The sequence below is a fragment of the Acomys minous genome (genome assembly GCF_964271855.1).
Source record: "Acomys minous genome assembly, chromosome: 1".
Lineage (NCBI taxonomy): Eukaryota > Metazoa > Chordata > Mammalia > Rodentia > Muridae > Acomys > Acomys minous.
This window is the reverse complement of record NC_140483.1, coordinates 26,825,757-26,846,007: the sequence shown is the minus strand read 5'-3', so window position 1 is coordinate 26,846,007 and position 20,251 is coordinate 26,825,757. Positions and strand designations below refer to the sequence as shown.

Below are 20,251 nucleotides of genomic sequence, written 5' to 3'. Positions count from 1 at the left end.
ATGCATGTCATTCCCATCAGAAAGGAGTGAGGACCTGAGAAGAGCTGCACCTGCAGATGTTGCCATTTAGTGACTGCTGCTGACCAGACAAGAAAGAACTTTTAGAAAATTCCAATTAGTGCAGCTTGGAATGGAAGATTATGTGTGATCTGATGTTGGGTGTGGCTTTAGACAGGGCCTATATGTGTGTCAGGCTTAAGATCTTCAAAGAAGGGGCTGATGAGTAAGACTGTTCAAGAAGGGGAAAAAGAAAGCATTGGCCTGCATCCAAGTTTTGTTCTTAATCTAAGAGCAAGTAATGCATTGTGTTTTACTTTGCTCAATATTTGGTTTGGTGTTGACATAAGTCCTGTGCCAAAGGTCTGAGGCAGACGCCATTTGCTGCGACTCTGAGAAACGATGAGAGTTTGGACCGAGCACTTTCAGTTTGTTTTTCCCTCAGCCTGTGGCAGTTTACCTAGGCTGGAGTAGATTTAAAGGTTTGATTGCTGTAGCTCAGTAAAATGATTCTTTGCAAGAGGTATATATGGCTTGAAGAGTATTGCTTTGAAATACTTAGCTGATGACAACAAAAATGCACAACAGTTCAGAAGAAAGTCCGAGCTGACGCTTCTCTGGTGCTCAGTGACAGGATGTTATGTAAACAGAACTTGATAAAGAATCAATGCAGTCCCTTCTCCGGGTACCTGGAAATCTATCTACCAGCCCCAATTTGAGACGCGTTTGAGGCTTTACCAAACAAAAGCCTATCCTAGTACTGCTGATGATTGACAAAACCTACGTCCCTGGAGCTTTCTTCCCAGCTTGCAGGAAGTTCCACTAGAGTCTCCTCTCCTCAGCTATCGCTTATGGCCTTTACAGCCTTGGGACGGAGCCTAGTGAGTGCCATTCGTTTCAGGAACTTCCTAGCCTTGCAAGTTTCATCATCTTCAATGTTATGAGTTTCTCTTCGCAGTGTTCCCTTCCCACCTCCATTCAGAAAAGAATGTTTCGGTTTCCAGGAGATAGCTACACAACAGAAGGGCTAAGGAACGATGGGGAACTGTTTTTATAGTGAACGGTCTCCTGCAATCTTCATGGTCTGGAGCATCATGATCAAGGCTGTCACTGAAGATATTTTCACCACAGTATGCAGTCATTGCTTAAAAGAGTCTCCCATAGAAACCTCTCCCTCATTTTAGTACATAAATAATTGTGGAAAATAGATTTTTACAAAAGTATTTCTTTATTTTTGAAATTCTAAAGTTTACAAAAGGGCAGAAAGACTAGTGCTGTGAATAGCTGCACAACTTTTAATCAGAATCAGGAGCTGTGAAAATTCTGTCCCTTTCACTTTACTTTCATGTCTCTTGCTCTGTCCCTGTCAGTCTCTCACAGGCAGTTAAACTTATACATATATTGCAAATAAAAGGTACACTTAACTCCTACTTTTGCCTACCTCTTATAAATAAGAATATTCTGCAGCATAAAGATAATGCTATTACACCACATGATAGTATCATTAATTCAATAAGACCATATGATACTATATATTAAAATTCCCTCACTTATATTAGAATTGTCATTCAGTGCTCAGATACTTTCATTTGGTCACTATGCCAGCCTTTATTTGGATTGAAACTAAGATTTACTGGGACTGTTGTCCTTTCTTCATTTCCCCAGGTTCCTAATTCCTTTCAAGCTATGCATTCTGGCAGCAGCAATACTAGACAGTGGTATCAGCCTTCCTAGTACATCAGGTCAGGAACTGCTCTGTGTCATGTCGACCTGCAGCACTTTTACAAATAGCACTGTTTGATTAAGTGGTAAGTTGATGAATGTCACATCTTTCTATCGACAAATCTTTCTCAGGCCGGGCCCCGTGGCTGGCACTGGTATATAATCCAAGTGCATGGTAGTGTAAGGCATGAACATGGGGCCATCCCAGACTATGTGCACACTAAGACCCCGTCTTAAAACTGACTCAACCTACAAACCAAACAACCGCTCGATACAGCTAGATTTTCTCGGGGGTCAGGTTGGGGAACATGCTTTGAGACTGTAGAATGTAGCTAAGGTTTATTGCCAGTTAAATAGTCTCTGCTATTTTATTAAATAAGGTTTATTCCTGTTTTTTGAATCAAATAAGGCTTATTCCTGCTTAAATAGTCTCTCTACTCTTTTATTAAATCAAATTCATCCGACCTTTAATTATTCTTCATGGTCATGTTATATATAAATTTCTCAAATTACTTCATATTACATTTGGAATAAAATGGTAATAAACTGTACCTTTTAAACCTCTCATAAAGTCATTGTTGGAATAATTCTGCTTGCATTTGAAAATCCAGTTGTGAACTAGTGAGATAAATCTGTTTCCCCTTACACTTAACTGATTCTAAAAGACATAGTTTAAATAACGATAGTTCAGTTTCTAGTTGCATAAATATCTATGTCAATATGAGGTTAATGACTTGTGATATGCATGATAGCTAATATGGAAACAAAGAAAAAAATGACAACACAGATACATTTGATCCAGAACAGACAGAAGAGGGAGGCCCGGGAGTGTTTGAGCTCACGGGTTCTTAGGGGTTTGAGCATCCTTTCTCTCTGCGTGAGGATGGCTGCCCGAGCCCCTGCCCATTTCCCTGGCCCTTGTAGACGGTATTGGTAGGAGGTGCAGGGACCATAGAAAATCTCCTTGGCCAGCTTTGTATCCCAGAGGAGGAGGGAGAGCAGGTTGGGTTTGACACCTAACTCCGAAGCAATTTCATCCATGTAGTCGATGAACTGTACCCGGCGAGCGTCTCTGAGGCTTTTCATAGAGCTGGGGTGGGAGTAAAAACATAAGAAGCATCAGAATTCAGTTCCCATTGTTCCCTACTTTTCAGTAGAGTTTGCTTTTATTTGCTATTGACTTCACTGTTTTACGCTTATCAGATCCTAATTCCATACATTTTCTTCAATTCTCTTGGGTGCCCTATGATCTCTTAACACATGATGTGAATCACTGAGGGCTTTAAAGTTCCCACAAACCCAACAGAATGACTGACATATATAAAAAAAGGAAGTGTTGCATGACTGGATGGCATCTTGTATCTAGATTTCCCTTGTAGATACAGAATCCAGTTCCATGGTGTGAATTAAATTATCAAGGGACATATGAGTCACAGCATATGAAACACCATTGTTCATTTCATGTTTCCAAACTACATAAGCTATCTTCTCCATATACTAATTTTGTACATAATTCTTCCTTTGAATATTCCTAGGTAATCATAAGTCACTATTTTTAGAGGACTAAATACTTGAAAATGAAAGCCCTTCTGTAAACAGGCACAGTGGCAGATACCTGCAGTCCCACTACTCAGGAGGCTGAGAAGAGAGAATCACCTAAGTTGAAGGTCAGCCTGGTGTATGTAATGAGTTCAAAGCTAGATTAGACTATAAAATGAGGCCACTCTGTTAAAACATTGTTGGGTAAAAGAGGCAAAATAGAAAGTGCCACACTTAAAAAAGTGTCAAAACATTTCAAAATGTTGGGAGGAGATACATTTGTATATTCAACATAAATATAATGAAAAGTGAATGAAAGTAGCCAAATAAGTTAGAGATGCATGTAAAATAAGGCTAGAGAATACAGTACTAAAGCATCTATTACTAAATTCATGGCTACATGGGGAGACCAGTCACCACTGGTCTTACCCAGCTGAATGCCAATAGCAGGCTGCCAGGCAAGCTGTGTCCACTGGTACAACAGTATCAAGGCTGATATGGGAGTAACAAATCACCCTCTGGATCTGAGGCCGGCTCCAGAGGAGGAAATCTATGCCCCATACTATAAACGCAGTCATAACCCCATGACTGAAAGGTTTTGAGGTGATAGGAGAGGCTTTACTATTCCGTAGTGCAACTTGTGTGAGTCCCAACTGCCTTCTAGATATTTCTGTTTATACTCATAGACGAATGCTGCTACTCTCAGCCTTAGTCCTGCAGTTTCTCTTAGAAATGAGTGACGGTTAATTCAGAGACTTACGGTGCTGAGATTAAGTGATGGCTACATACTGAGTCCCAAACAGGGGCTCAGGGAATATCAAAGAAAACAGGGAAGAAAGAAATATAAAGCCAGGAGATGAAGACAAAGGCTGCAAAATGTTATCATCTGGGTATGGCAACCCCTTTTTGTTCTGTCATTTTGATTTAAAAAATTATACAGGGTTACCTAATAGCCTTTTCAGGCAAATGTATAATGTACTTTGAGCATATGACCCCCCCACCTCATCACCCTTCACTTTCTTACCCCATACCATCATTAGCCTCCTAAGTTACTTAGATTGTTTTGTTTCTATATCCATGTCACCAGCACATATGGTTTTATGTGTCTGTACTATCTGGGACGAACAAATGAGAACAAAAATACAACCCAATGTCTTTTTCATTTATATTCATATTCTTGCAAATAATATAACTTATTCTTGTTTATGGCTAAAAACTCCATTATGAACATAATGCACATTTTCACTATCTATTTCCCTGGACACCTGCACTGTGTCCCTAACCTAGCCACTGTAAATAAGTATTACAATAAAGATGGATGTGCAGTCTGGCTCTGTGGTAGGTTGGCCTGCTGTCTTTTGCATAAATACTGAGAAGTTGTATATCTCGTAGGTCTATGTTTGGGTTGTTTTTTTTTAAACCTCTGTTCTTATTTCCACAGTGAGTTTGCATTCTACTTATGAGTAAACTTGGTGTTCTGTGGTTATTAAACATGTCATGTCAGATTTATGTTCCACAATCAGAACCATGTGAAAAAACTCAACATGAAATTATCTTATTAAAACTCATATAGGTACAAATGGTATAAAAAGTAAAAATCAAATATCCCCTCTTAACAGGTTTTGTTTTCTTTCGCAAAAGATTAGGTTCCTTACTCTTTGGACATATTTTGTTTTCTTCTGTTGATCTCAGCCAGCATGTTTCTCTTTGAGGGCAACTTTTTTAGTCCTGAGAAAACAATATATAGACATTGGAGGGTTGACATGAAGATGAAGGTACATGAATAAACAAAGGGAACGGTTTTCAAACAGAATAGACGCATCAGACCTCTAAAAAAATTAGTAATAAAAGCCTTATGTTTAAACAATTCCAAAGAAAGATAATTTCTTTTCCATCACCAGGCACAGGATGTCAGTTAGGGAATTCAGCTTTCCTTTAAGATAAAAATGCTTAAACTTTTCTTGGTTTAAAGGTATATTCAACATTCCTGACTACTGTTCATGCTCTTAATGTGTTTTATAGTCTTCCAAAGATCCTTAAACTATACTGGGACCTGACTCAAAAATTTTCTTATCTGAACATTGCCCAGCATTGAGCTACGACTACATTTTGAAAGGAGAGCAAGTAATTGCAGATGGAAAATCTGTATATGCGAGTGTATCATGGCCAGAGGAGACACAACAGAACAAAGAGTAGTAGGCATGCTGCCTAGGAATTATTTGCCGGGTTGCTTCACCAGGTGTTATATATCTGCAAAAATATGACCAACACACAAGTATCCTCAAATGCTTCAAAATACAGTTTCAAACATGAGTGTGCAAAGTTTGAAAGGAACAGAGTGGAAGAATTGAAAGGTCATGTAGTACTTTAGGTTACTGCTGTACATGTATGCAATACCCTGTGAAGCATCAGTTGTTCTTCTACAAATGTACCACATGGAAAGGAGCATGTAATGAGATACATGTGTGTGCTTGTCCATGCATCAAAGTTTACAATAATTCTAAATGGCAATTAATATAAAATAATTATATACAATAAATATATACACGTACATATGTACATATATATGTCCATATGCATATACTGAATGGGTAAGAATATGGAGTGTTATATATTTAGTGAAGAAAATGACTGTAAAATTAGGGTTCATTTCACAATATTATATTAAGAGGAAGAAGCCAAACACCATCTAGTAATATTTTCCCAGCATTCCTCCCTCAATTATTTCATATTACTATGTTCTACTACCTCCTCTTACTATATTTCTACATGTGTTATAAGACCATAGGTCCTATTTGTCTTCTCTATGCACACTTCATTCGACTAATGCTTCCTCCACCCACTTGTTTTCTTCCCACACCACTCCACTGTCTGCTTGGACTTTCCTGCCCCCAGTATTCATATCATCTATGATTCCATTTGCACAAAGGAAGAAGACAAAACCTTCCTGCCACTCTCAGAAATGAGCGTTGCTTTCTTTCGTGATGTTGGGGAGGGTGAGGCTGGAAATGCATGAAGAAAGAGTTTCTGAGTTCTGCTTATTCCATTTGTTTTTTAATCTACATTGTGGTTGAATAGTTGTATGTGTATTTGATTTGTGAAAATTGCCCAATGCATGATGTATGTCCTTTTGTGTGTATATTATGAAGAAGCAAATCTTTGGAAAAATTTGCTTTACCAAAAGGCAATTTGATATAAAGAGAAGTCCCAAAATACAATAAACATCACAAGTAATCGTGCAACTACTTTCTTGTATGGTCATCAGCATATTATCCATTTGATGGAAGTCAGCAAAGAAAATATATATTTATCAGAAGAAACAGAAGTAAGAAGTATAGAAAGCAGAAACATGGCTTTACATGCCAAGGAGAGCTATGCTGTAGAGTTTTGGATGAGCATGAAATGGGTACCCCTGAAGCTTCAGAAAATAACTGATAGGAGAACTTGCAACAGCCATTATCCCCACTTCACTATGGATGCATATTCAAATCTCAAGGAATTGCCACATCAATGATTTAATGTCTCAGAATGCTGGACATCTATCACATTGTGTCACATTCTGAGGAAGAACAGCCCTAATGAGGAAAAATCCTGACTACTCATTAAATCAAGTATAGGAAACTTGGTCAACATTGTTTGGGGCCATGAGGTGAAGGACTGCATGCAATTCAATACAAACGCTTTGGCTTTCAGACACCACAAGGCAATTCTATCCAAATCTGACCTTGATTTCATTTTACTAGCAGATTTGTTTTGCTAAGAAGCATCAATTTGGGTAACTATTTGGGAAATGAATTGAGAATATGAACCTCAAGCTTGGAGTCAGTCAACACAGTAAAATGACTTCACTACATTTCTGAGCTGTTTCCCAGGTGGTTTGCTGCATGTTTTGTTGTCTCTATTTTGGTCACCTTCTCTGTCTACAAAGCCTCACCCTAAGTTAGTTTTCTGCTTAAAAGAAGCAGATGAGTAGACAGTTGCATCAAAATATACCTTCATTATAATTTTCGTAGTTTTAGAAGTGTCATGATTTGGGTGTTTTCATTTTTCATAGAAGTCCATCATGATGGGTGGAACGGGGCCCAGGTGGGTCTGCTCAAACTATTGCACTAACCAACGACAATACAGTAGTAAACATCGAACCCCTACTCTGATCTAGCCAATGGACAGGACATTCTCCACAGTTATGTGGAGAGCAGGGACTGACTTTGTCATGAACTCTGGTGCTCCATATTTGACCACCTCCCCTTGGTGGGGAGGCCTGGTGGCACTCAAAGAAAGAATAAGCAGGATACCAAGATGAGACTTGATAGCCTCTGACCGTATAGTGGGGGAGGAGGTCCCCCTGGGTCATAGACCTAGAGGAGGGGAATAGGGTAAAAACGGGAGGGAGGGAGGGAGGAATGGGAGGATACAAGTGATGGGATAACAACTGAGTTGTAATATGAATAAATTAATAACATTTAAAAAAAGAACCCAAGTTGGTTCATTTTTAATGGTGAAATTTCAGACAATTTGATAATGAGAGAGATCAACAGAATAGGTCAACAAAGACCTCTGTGTGACTTTTTAAATCACAGAGCATTTGGGACACACTGTACTCACAGGAAGAAAAGCACATACCTTTGAATACGTGCACAACCCATCGGCTTTGGAGCTCTGATGTGGGGATGATGGCTCCCTTTGGCTGGAGGATGCCTATGAAAGCTAGAGTTGGCTTCTCTAGCTCAGGAGGGAAGACGAATTTAAACATGGAGTACTGGCTGTCTAGGATAGCTGAGCCATCATTCAAGAAAGGGAATGATAAGGTGTAGCCTGTGGCAAAGATGACAACATCTATGTTCTCCTCAGTTCCATCCTCAAAGATGACCGATGCTGAGGTGAACTCTCTCACATTTGGTTTTATCGTCACTTTCCCAGTAATGATGCGACTTGGTAGGTCATCACTGAGAACCGTTCGGTGGTCAAGAACTCTGTGTATCAAGAAATGAGTATACAACTTCTTAATAAAAATATGGCACAGGCAAAAGCTCTGGGGAAACATTGTATAGCTTCAACAATTTTTATTCTGCTTCTCATAATCCTTAGCAGGAAATATAGCTCATTAGGAGTGAATTGATTTTCTGATTCAGAACTGAAACCCTGATACTTGTTCAGTCTCTTACCCATTGATAGACCCTTGGACAAGCCATGAAACACTTTGATTTCACTTTCCTAACTGTAGTAACAGTAATAATATTACAACAGCCACATCAGATTTGTTAATTCATATTAAACATCTTTAGATAATAATATTTTTTTTTACAAGAAATAAAGTGTGTCAGTCATTTATTGGGACAAGGATTCACTATGTAGCCTGGCTGCCCTGGGAAGTCACTTTGTAGCTCAGGCTACTCTTTAAATGACAGAGATCTGCCTCCAAAGGGACTGAATTAAAGCTATGTTAAATTCTGGCATATTTACTTACTCTTGATGCCATGTAAACTTAGTTTCCATTAACCAAACATTAGTCTTTTATAGCATTTATTGATGCATTAGATTTGTGTACTTAATGACTTGTTTGTGTGTGTGCCTGTACATGTGCACATGCACGCGAAGATGTGGAGGTTGAAGGACAGTCAGTTCTCCCCTCTTATCATGTGGGCTCCAGGTTCAGGCTTGGTGGCAAGTGCCTTTACTTGCTGAAGTACCCTGCTAGCCCCACTTGCTAATATTTTCAAAAACATTAAAGGTGTATATGCAACATTTAAGAATGAATCTTCATAGAAAATGTTGTATAACCAGTGACACTGAGCTCTTAGGTCAATTTCAATTTAAGGTTTGAGTTATGAGTTAGTAGCAGGCAGCCAAAGTCTCCTGTGATTACATTAGTGCAAAAGTAATAATTAAACATTGCACAGATTCTGAGTAATTTCTCTGTAAAAAGGAACCTGAGGTCATAATATGACCTCAGTTCAGCCCAAAACTATGTATGCATTTCCCAGATACCTATTAATATTGATTTTCTGTTTTAATTAATTAAACCTTTATTATATTTTCATGGAATTAAAAAAATTACATTTAACTTGTGGGAGTCAGTTCTCTCTTTCCATCATGTAGAATCTGGGGATCAAATTCAGGTCAGCAGCTACCCTTTACCCACTGAGCCATCATCACTTGGCATTTGAAATTTTAACATTGGGAGCTACTCAGGATGAAAAGGCGTTAGGAACAAGAGTAGACACATGCTTGACACCACGTTTTACATGTCTTACGGAGAAAAGAAAAAAATAAAACACAGAGGAAAAGTGGCCACAGAGTTGGAAGACGCAGAGAAGGAAGGCGTCGGGTGAGAGCATTAGATAGATAGGGTCTAGGAACTGGCTGGCGTTGAGTGAGGTGGGAGAGAATTCTCAAGTACAGGGTGAGTTTTGGGAGGACAATTGTAATTTTCAGTGGTAAGGGCTATCTAAGCTGAGGCTAGGCGTCATACAAATGGGGCAGGACAGAAAGTCAGTGCAGGTGAAGAGGTCCAAATGCGTGAGGTTGTTGTAGAGATAACACATTGCCTTGGTTGATGGTGGGTTTGAGGGTAAGCACGCAACTAGAGTTTATAATTTGGAGAGTGAACATGGCGTAATTGACAGAAGGAGAGTGTGGCATAGTGACCTTGTACAAATTTCAAAAAAGTTTTTAAATTCTTTACCCTCCCTGTGAAAACTCTTCTTATCACTCAGTACAGAGGTTCTTAGCCTGTGGGTCACAGCTCCCTTGAGGGTTGAGTGATTCGTTCACAGGGGTGACATATCAGATATTTATATTATGGCTCATAACAGTAGCAAAATTACAGTTAAAAAGGAGCAATGAAAATAGTTTTATGGTTGGGAATTGCCCATCACAACATAAGGAACTGTATTAAAGGGTTGCAGCATTAAGAAGGCTGAGAACCACTGCATTAGTAGGACAGCAGAAACCCTCAGTGGGAAGGGAATAATTTGGATTTTCCACATAAAAACAAATGCCATGAGGAATTAATGTTATCGCTTCTTCCATTTGTGTACTTATAACTTATAGACTTAGATAAATAGTCCAAGTGCTCAACAGTCATGTCTCTTTAAAATTCCCAACTTTACCTGTGCTGAGGCTGCAGCCCATAATTGGCGTGGCTAAACCTGGCGTTTAACTTCTTCTCTATCTGCCTGTTGATCAGGTGTGCGGGGCAGATCTTCTCAACAGCTCTATTATAACGAGTGAAGAGTGTGGCGTCCATGGGATTCCCATGATCCCAAACCCGGTTCCATATCCATGCCCCTCGTCTCGTGCTGAGGAAAACCTTCAAGACAGGAGTGGTTGCCTAGTAAGTATTTCGCTTCTAATCACGCTGGGCTCAGATCCTGAGAGGCTTGTTGTTGTTTAAGTTTTCGAGGCAGTGGAGTTAACTTTTCACGTTGCCTCATCTTGCTAGCCAACCTCTTTTCCCTGCACCTACTTTATAAAGAGATCCAATTACTGAAAGGCATTTCAACTAACTTCATGTTTGTCATGGATTGACTCTCCGTGTGATGTTTGCTCCAGCTATACTAGATGTCTGAGGCCCCAAACTATGGGAAAACCCCACCGTGGCAGCGTAGGCTGTTATGTGGAGGGTTAGGAGTCAGTATTCAGATTCCGTGTGAGTTCTACCAGTTGAAATTTCCAAGTGATGGAGAAACATGTGGGCAAGATGTTTGGGATAAAAAAAAAATCAGGTAGAGAAATTCACACTTGAGTTGTCTCACTTTTACAATTGGAAAAGTCCTAACAAAATGTTTGCAGTGCAAGAAAAGGGGGGGGGGTGATTTATATTTTGAGAAATATTTTTGTCTATTTTGTGTCGTTTATCAGAGCCCTTGAAAAACAATCACCAGAATGATGCTGTTGTCAAAAGGTTCTGTGACTCCCGTACCTCAGGATCATGGCATGGTTAACTTAATCTACGGAAGGTGTTCAGCACTGCAAAGCATGTGTCTTTTCTATAAAATGTGAATCAAAATTTTAAAAGTTAATTTTGAATTGCACAAAGGACCTGGCATGCCCTAAGGAGTCAGTGACATGCCCTGTAGGGGAAGAACGGCTTTCTCTTCACCTACTTGTTATTTGTACACAGTCAGTGGGAAACCACGGAATTTTTCTTTTTTCTTAACATCTTTACAGACAGACCAACAATAGCCTTTAAATACTCAGATTTGTGTTCCTGGATCGGGCTTTAAGCCTCATTTCCAATATGAAAACAGTGTCTTCTGTAAAATTCATTTCATTTTGAAATGTCTCCTTTAGCTACCTGTAGCTAATTCTAATTCTAGTTGGATTGGCACCTCCATGACTCCAGTGCATTATGGACGGGGAGTCCTGTCAGTTTGGAATTCTGCGTTTTCTTATTCACAGTCAGTAGGCACATGCCATCGCCATCCAAATGGGAACATCACTGCTAAAGCCAAGAACGGCTAGACTCACAGTCTGTGCAGGTATCAAGGTTACACTCAGGAGCAGAATCAGGGTAAGATGCCAAACCTGGTCAGCAACGCGACTGATCTCGCCCGCCACATCTGCTCCGGAATTCCCAATGCCAATCACGGCCACTCGCTTTCCCACGAAGTGGTCTGGGCGCTTGTACTCCCAGGTGTGGAGACAGGAGCCTCGGAACTTGGTGATTCCTATGAAGGAAGGAGTCAACCCCGCCAAGTCACAGCAGAAGTGGAAAACACTGCTTAGTAAATTTCATCCCTAAGCTTGAAGTCCATGCTACTTTATTCTCTTCTTTGCACTTGGATTTTGTGCCGCAGTTACTGAATGTTGTCATCCAGGAAACAAGACATTCACCAGCGGTCACTCTATGGCCGAGACCAAAATCAGAGCAGAGTTTCTAAAGTAGTTAATGAAAACATTCCTACTTAAGATGTATACTCAACACGCTATTTGTCTCCTTAGGGTTTTACTGTAGTTTTCTAATTTTTTATACAGAGATATGAGACTGTTTCTTCACTTTTTAGCACTCTTTGAAAATTCACAAATTTGTAAAGATCCTGAGTGGCAGCAACTAAATGCCAAACATGCATGCAGTTTTAAACTTCCCAGAAGCCCAGAAGTGCTGAGGATCACAGTAATTTTAAGCCTGTAATTTACTTAACGCAGTAATCTGAAATGCTAATATGTAATTCATGTAAGGTTATTAATGAGATCCTTTTTACGCTCCCACCGTGTCTTCTAAGTGTGGCAGATATTTTACAAAGGAAACATCTTAATTTTGTGTCCTTCACATATCAAGTGGTCATCAGTAGCATCTGGCTAATGGCCAGTCCTTTTAACACCACAAGCCCGGGGCAGTAGACGTTTCTAGGCAGTCTGGAAAAATTATATTTCAAAATTATAATTGCCATAGATTATAAAATTCCATGATGAATAATTTGCCATTCATTCAGTATGTTAAAGACTTCTAAAATATCTCCGAATTTTATTCACTCCAAATCCTACTTTCATTGTTTTATTGAGTCTTTGTCATCATTATCTCCTAAGAGGGCTGTTTAAAGTCTCTATTATTGATGCTCCTGATTCAAAGCCATCTTCCTCAATCAATTAATGTTTCACACTATTGCAAGACTGAATTTTATAAGGTGCAAATTTGATTATATACGTTCTTCTCCTACAAGTACATGACCACACACACACACACACACACACACACACACACACACACACACACACACACCTGTAATGCTTTCCCAATGATTCTGAGCTCTCCCCACAGTTTTACATCTATTGTGTTTAAACACTGCTTCCTCGCCCATGAAAGTCTCTCTTAGACCTTGTTTGTCTGAGGAACTCTGCTCTCCAGTTCCATCTTGACTTCTATTGCTGGACCTTCCCTGACTGGTCTGTGAACTTACAACATTCTCTCTGTATGCCTTCTGTGTAAAGACCTTTGTCCGGGGCCTACATAGGATTGAGATACTTAAAAATCCTAAGATTCCTCTCACACACACATCAGAGAAATACCTGTAAAATCCTCTAAAGGAAAATGCTTCTCAGTGTACTGGCCGCTGCAGACCATTATTCCATCAAAGATATAGGTTTTCTGCTCCTGATCAGCTTCGATCACAACATCCCATTGACCAGAGGTTGAAAAGTCTGGGCGTTTCTTGACACTGCACACGTTTGTCTAGGAAATAAGGAACAAAGTTCTAGGGCATTTTAATCCATTTTTTCCCTATAGAATTTTATGTTTAAATAGCTCTGTGCGTGGCTCCTGGGTGGTTGTGTGCACATAAAGTTTCTAAAAATGATCACTTCTCAAATGTTATGGCTTGTTAGAGCACAGAATGCATTCGTTTTATTTCCTATGACCTGTATTTATACTTTACAAAATGAACTAAAAGTTTTAATGCAGGCTCCAGCTGGGACAGTGTTCACCTGATGGGGCAGATAAGACAAACATACATTCACAAATCATGAGAGTGGGGGAGATGGGGTGAGAAATGCAGATCTAAACTGTGCCCAGCTGGTTCTGTGCTCAGACTTTGCTCTGACCAATGCGCAGGCGGTGGGCGGGGTTTCCCTCCTTACCCGGAACTGGATGTGTTTCATCAGCCCGAAGTGCCTGGTGTACATCCTGAGATACTCCATTATTTTGGAGTTGTGCAGGTAGTTGGGGTAATGGTCAGGAAAGGGGTAGTCGCTGAAGGCTGTCATCTCCTTGGACGTATTGCAGGTCAAAGATTTGTATATTCCGGCCCTTCCACTTTCTGATGTCTCCTAAAGGAAACAAAACAACCCTTGGCTTCCAAAAGGTGCTAGGGGACGAGAACTGTGTTGTTTGGTATAATTTTCTTTGCAAAATCATGATTTGATTTTCAAGGTTTGTGATAGTATTCAGCAGGATGAGAGCATCTTCTAATGAGCGTTTCTACTGCTATAATTCTATTTATAGTGACCGACCCTGTGGTAGCAATAATTAGCTTACAACAGGAACCAGCAGCATACAAGAATGCACATAAAACAAACCGAGACAAAATTAGAAAAATAACACAGAGAAGGTTTAGGTGAGACACTACCAGTGGGCAAAATCTGTCTCACAACTGAAGGGATTTAAAGATAATGTAAGTGAGAATAAAATGACTTGAGACCAAAAACAAAAAACAAAAAACAAAAAACAAAAACAAAAAACAAAAAACAAAAACAAACAAAACAAAACAAAACAAAAAAAACACCTTATGCCACAATGGGGCATATTAAAATATAAAGGATTAATAATGGCAACGATAAGATAGATGCAAATTCTTAAGAACTGCTTTAAATGATCATGAATTATGCTTCAGTAAGACACTTCAATGTAAGATTACCCTTCCACCCTTCTAACCTCTGGAGACACTAGGAGATAGACCGGCTCCTTTCAGTGATTATTCACGACACTGTTTATAAGGAAGCACACCTTTCTTGGTAGAGACATATTTTTTCAGTAACTAATAAAGAACACAAAACAACACCTAAGGTGATTAACAATATGGAAGAAAATGCCGCAACTGATAGCAAGTTTGCTAGGGTCAAAATAACTTTTGCATGCTTTTTGAGTTTCAGAGCTCTTATGCAAAATTTGCATACCGATATCCTTTAATGTTGTATGTGGGGGTTGTCAGGGACACGAAACCGAGGAGGACTGTGCTTGTCCCTCAAGGAATTTTGAAATTATTTAAATAGTTATCATTAATTTGGAAAGTTCACTTAAGAAACAATGTGTGCTATCAGAATTTTATTTCCTGGTTGAATAGGAACGCCTCCCACACACATAGATAATGTCGTACTCTGAGAATATTTATAAATCTACCTCGTATCTCCACAGTCCACCGATGTCACTGCTCTTTTCAAAGCACGTAGGTTCTAGTCCCTCCTCCAAACAGCTCTTAATGGCGCCCAGTCCGCTGACGCCAGCACCAATCACTGCGACTTTTTTTACTCTCATGGTCTCTTGAATTAAGAAGAATTATTTCAGGGTAGTTATAAGCAACAAGGCCAAGGCTATTACTATGTTTGTGTCCCTGCCCCCCCCTTCATTTTAGCATTGACACATTTTGGGACACATCTTTAACTGCTTTCATTACGCCATTGTCTTAGCATACATCCTCTATTTTAATTATATATTATATATATTATATATTATATATATTATATAACTCGCTCTCTCCACTTTGTACCCACATATTCAAACAACAGCAGATGGGACTTTTCTTAAAATGTACATTTCTACTGAACATATAGAGACATTTTTCCTGTCATTACTCCCCAAACAACAGTGACTAAAATCTATTCAGAAAAGCTGGTGGCTATTACTAGTAATGCAGACAAGATTTAAAGTCTATTGGAATTTGTGTGTAGGCTACATGCACATGTGATGCTATGTACATAAGAAACAGACACCTGCAGGTTTTAATGTTTGTGGAGGATCTGAGAACCAGTCGCCCACAGGTGCATGGATGGCTGTGTGGCTATTTTAATAGAACATTTGGTCAAAAATAAGATTTACAATCAATCTCAAGATGGTTAACAACCACTTATTATAGAAACATCCCAGATTTTACCAACTTACTAAAGTTTGGTTCTAGAGCACATTTATGTAATGAATATTGCTGTGAAACAAGCTGCTTACTAATAGCTAACAAGGTGTACAAGGTTGCTACACATTTTTGTTGGAATTCTTAGTTTTGTGTTGTTTCCACTCTATTTCAGTTCTATTCTCTATTCAATTCCTTCCCAGTTAGGTCAGATGGTACTATATTTTAACACCTGCACAGAAACGAAAAAAAGAATGAAAAGACGTATCTGTTCATTTGGTTTTAGGGCTTTTTGGTGTTGCTTATGGGGAAAGATAGTGCTAGCCCAGGGAACTAGGATAAAACCAAATACTACTGGTCTAAAACAAAACAAAATATTCAACCCCAATATAATGATAAAATGACTCCAAACAACACTCTGCTATACCCACTCATAAATCAGTGCCTTGCTAAGCCACCATCAACAGAGCTTCCTCCTGCAGCAGATGGGAAGCAATACAGAGACTCACGACTAGACAATCCTCAGAGAGTGAGGGATTCTGGAACATACAGCCCAAACAAAATGTCTCCATCAAATAACTCCCCTCAAGGCTCAAGGAACCCTGAGTTAGAAAGAGCTTAAGAGCCAGAGGGGGTACAGGACACCAAAGAAATGAGGCCCTTAAAATCAACACGAGCAAAGGTCATATGAACTCGCAGACACTGAATCAGCAAGCACAAAGCCTGCTCGGGTCTGTACCAGGGCCTCTGCCTATATATTAATTATAGCTTCCTGTTTGTTTGTTTAATGTTATTCCTGAGTATGTGATGGAGTGGTTATCAGATTCTTGCTCTTTCACTTGAACTTATTTCATTCTGTTGGGTTGTCTTGTCCAACTTTGATATGATGGTTCTGTTTTATCTTATTCTATTTTATTTGGTTATGTTTAATTATTGTCTCTTAGAAGCTTATGCTTTTCTTTTTTATATATTTTATTAATTTATTCATATTACATCTCAATTGTTATCCCATCCCTTGTATCCTCCCATTCCTCCCTCCCTCCCATTTTCCCCTTACTCCCCTCCCCTATGACTGTGACTGAGGGGGACCTCTTCCCCCTGTATATGCTCATAGGGTATCAAGTCTCTTCTTGGTAGCCTGCTGTCCTTCAGAGGAAGATTAGCTTGTGCTTTTCTAACGAGACAGAAAGGGAGTGGATCTGGATGAGAGAGGAAGTGGGGAGGAACTGGGAGGAGCAGAGGGAGAGGAAACCATAATCAAGATATAGCATGTAAAAAAACCCTATTTTCAATAAAAGGAAAAATAGAATGAGAATTCTAGCATGTGACACGTATGATCCCAGCATCTCTGTGTGGTTTCCGAGGTTCTTGGCGAGTCGGGCTTCACCTTATTGTTTTGCCTTGTCTGACACCACCCTTCCTTCTTGCTTGTCAACACACAGTCATATAGAACATTGTGACCATCTCCTTTTGGTATTTCTTTGCTTATTTTTCCTTTTGTACAGAGATTGCCATCTTTCCCACCAACAGCAGACCCTAATTTTCACTGATATCTTCTTTTCTCACAGCTGAGAAAATCTAGCGTAGAACCCCACTCTAGATTCTAGTTTTCCATTGTTGGACACTTTAGAACTTGCCATAATATCTATTCTTCCTCTGGGTGGTGTCATGTGAGTACGGAGACATCACAATCTCTGCGAGGAAGCATCACAGTGCCAGAGAGCAGTGGAAGGACCCAATCACAGATAAGTAGGCTCAGTTTCCTGAAGGTCAAGCTCTGTTTATCTTAGTCCTGTCTTGATAGAAGGATTCCTAGTGTACATCAGTTTTAAGAACTATCTGTAAGTATTATTTCTCATATTTTCCTCTCATCCTACTTTATGATTCTTAAAAAATTATGTGTATGAGTGTTTTGTTTGCATGTATGTCTGTGCATCGCTTGTGTGCCTCCTCCCATTCCAAATCAGAAGGTGTTGGCTCCTCTGGAACTGGGGTTACAGGTGGTTGTGAGCCGCCATGTAGGCGGTAGAATTTAATGGGAACCTTTGCCAAAGGGTGCAGTGCTCTTAACCTCTGAGCATTCTTTTCAGCCCTTAGACATTCTGATTCTATTTTGTTATGGGACGAGGGATGGCCCTATTTAGGTGAGTTAAAACTCTGTTGTCTGTTTTAGAAACTCAAGCAAGCCCAGGACTCTTGTGTCTCTTTTTTCTTTTGCTCTGGAAGGGAATGGAATATACAGCAGTCACTCATATGAACGACAAGATCTCCAAAGAATTCATTCTTCCAGCTGTCTAGCTCTCAAAGTGCCGTGGCAGAGGAACAATACTTCTGTTCAGGTTGAAGTGTTAGTCATAGTCTGCAGTGCAGAGTGAGTAGGGAGACACGTACTTTGGGAACCGAAGCTATTGTGGAGTCTTAATGCCCAGCTTTATTTCTATTTCTCATTTGGTTATAACTAATAAATGATATTATATATGATATGTATATATGATATATATATATATAAAGTAGTATATCTTTTAAAATCAATTTATGAATAATAATCATTGCAGAATTTTCTGTATATAATTTTAGATGAGTACTTTAGATTTTCTTCCATTATTATAAATGAACAAAGGCTTCCTTATTTTTGCATCTTTTCTTACTATAAGGTACCTTCTCCTTCATTTCCTTTCCATCTTTATCTGTTGTTTCTACTACTTCCAGACTACGAGAACACAGTCATCTCTCTTGGCATGGTACCTGGGGTGTTATATCTATTTATTGGGGAATGAATCTGCTGGGTTCCCTACCTGGTTTTATATGCTCTTTTCATTCCATTATCTGTAGTTTCTGGAGTTTTCACTCTTTCCTTAACTTCATACCCACATGAAATTTTGATGAAGCAGATTTGCATTAAACAAGCATAAGGGAAACAGAAGCAGTTTCTATGTTGTGAGGTGCATTTGGTTGGAACAACAAGAAAACCCACGCGCATCGGGGCAGCAGTCGCTACTGTACGTGGTGAAACCCAAGTGCCAAGCCAAGAATTGCTACATCACCAGAGTGTGCACAGTTGGCATTTATTTACTATTATTTACTTTATGTTTCAATCTAGGGGAAAAAAACCCACCCTAACTTTAAATCAAGAAATCTTGGGAATTCTGAGCTATCATTTGCAGTTGGAGAAAAGTGGTTGAAATCAATAAGATATGAATTTAGAGATGAGGGGGCAGAGCAATGCAGGGAAATCTACGGACGCAGCCCCTTAAATACAGCCCCCTGGGGTCTGCAAAGTACTGTCGTCCAACTTACAGTCTTTAAGGAGTGAGGTCGTCCTTCAGTTGGATTCAGCAGTGTTGATTTTTCTGTCCTTCGTCCCTCAGGTCGGATGCTTATGTGCCCAGGGTCTGTGAGCAGAGCTGCAGGCTGCTGTCCTTGGCCAGTCCCTGTAGTCCCCTCCCCAGGTGGCTGCTCAGTCTAGAGGAGCTGAACTGCTACTCCTTTCTTCCCATCCTCAATCCCCTTTTATGTTTACCTCGCCCCCTCTTTTTTTTTTTTCCATGAGAGGGCAGGATCTTTAGACATGTTCTCAGAAGGACCCACCCTTTTTGATTCTTAGGAAAAAAAATCATGATCACTGCAGATAGAGGTAAACTGTTTCCATACAACTGCCAAAAATCCCTTCCAAGAAAGGTTTGTCTCCAACTTCCCCTTTTGGGGCTTTCAAGCACAAGTGAATTCTTTATTCACAAGTTTGGTGAGGCGCCTCAATCGTAGGCGCAGTGGAGTCGTTTCTAGCATGCAGTGCCCTTTGCCTTATGTGTCAGGGGTCTCCAGACCAAGTAGCAGACACTGATGCCCAGATGCTGACACAGCTGCAGAGGCATGGGAAAGGGACTCTCCCTGTTCATATAGCCATGCCAGCTGATGAGCCCACAGCAAGCCTGAGACCGTGAGGTGCTGGCAGGGTGCCTCAAACCAGGCACTTTGATGGTACAGCTTTCGTCCACAGCTGGAGCCTTGGAACCCAGAGGGCTGCTGCTTAAAAAAAAAAAAAAACATTTATTTTGCCGGGCGTGGTGGGCCACGCCTTTAATCCCAGCACTCGGGAGACAGAGGCAGGCGGATCGCTGTGAATTCGAGGCCAGCCTGGTCTACAAAGCGAGTTCAGGACAGCCAAGGCTACATAGAGGGAAACCCTGTCTCGAAAAAAGCCAAAACCAAACCAAATCAAATCAAATCAAAACAAAACAAAACAACCCCCCTACAAAAAACCAAACCAAACCAAACAAAACCAAACCAACCAACCAACCAAACAAAAAACTCCATTTATTTTGTTACTTTATACTAGTTGTGCAAAACATGGGGTTTCATGGGGACATTTTCATATTCATATGAAATGTCATTTGATTGTATTTCCCCCCACATGCCTTTTTCCACTCTTTTAA

The 20,251-nt window shown here is 39.9% G+C and overlaps 1 protein-coding gene and 1 long non-coding RNA gene across 2 annotated transcripts in view; one reads left to right on the top strand and one right to left on the bottom strand.

Annotated features, from left to right (window-relative positions):
• Positions 1 to 8,218, top strand: part of LOC311593372 — a 94,858-nt gene extending 86,640 nt beyond the window's left edge. Inside the window, exon 4 of the long non-coding RNA XR_014777669.1 lies at positions 8,110 to 8,218. This is a non-coding gene — a long non-coding RNA (uncharacterized lncRNA). The remainder of the gene's footprint in view (positions 1 to 8,109) is intronic.
• LOC311592947 (flavin-containing monooxygenase 5-like) lies at positions 1,296 to 19,280 on the bottom strand. The gene is made up of 9 exons (XM_084773852.1): positions 19,116 to 19,280; positions 15,095 to 15,234; positions 13,837 to 14,025; positions 13,270 to 13,432; positions 11,788 to 11,930; positions 10,371 to 10,570; positions 7,882 to 8,231; positions 4,914 to 4,986; positions 1,296 to 2,809 (listed from the first exon to the last, which is right to left on the bottom strand). Exons 2-9 carry the CDS (start codon positions 15,227 to 15,229, stop codon positions 2,446 to 2,448), a joined length of 1,617 nt encoding a protein of 538 aa, XP_084629978.1. The 5' UTR covers positions 15,230 to 15,234; positions 19,116 to 19,280; the 3' UTR covers positions 1,296 to 2,445.
• Positions 19,281 to 20,251: the final 971 nt, after the last annotated feature.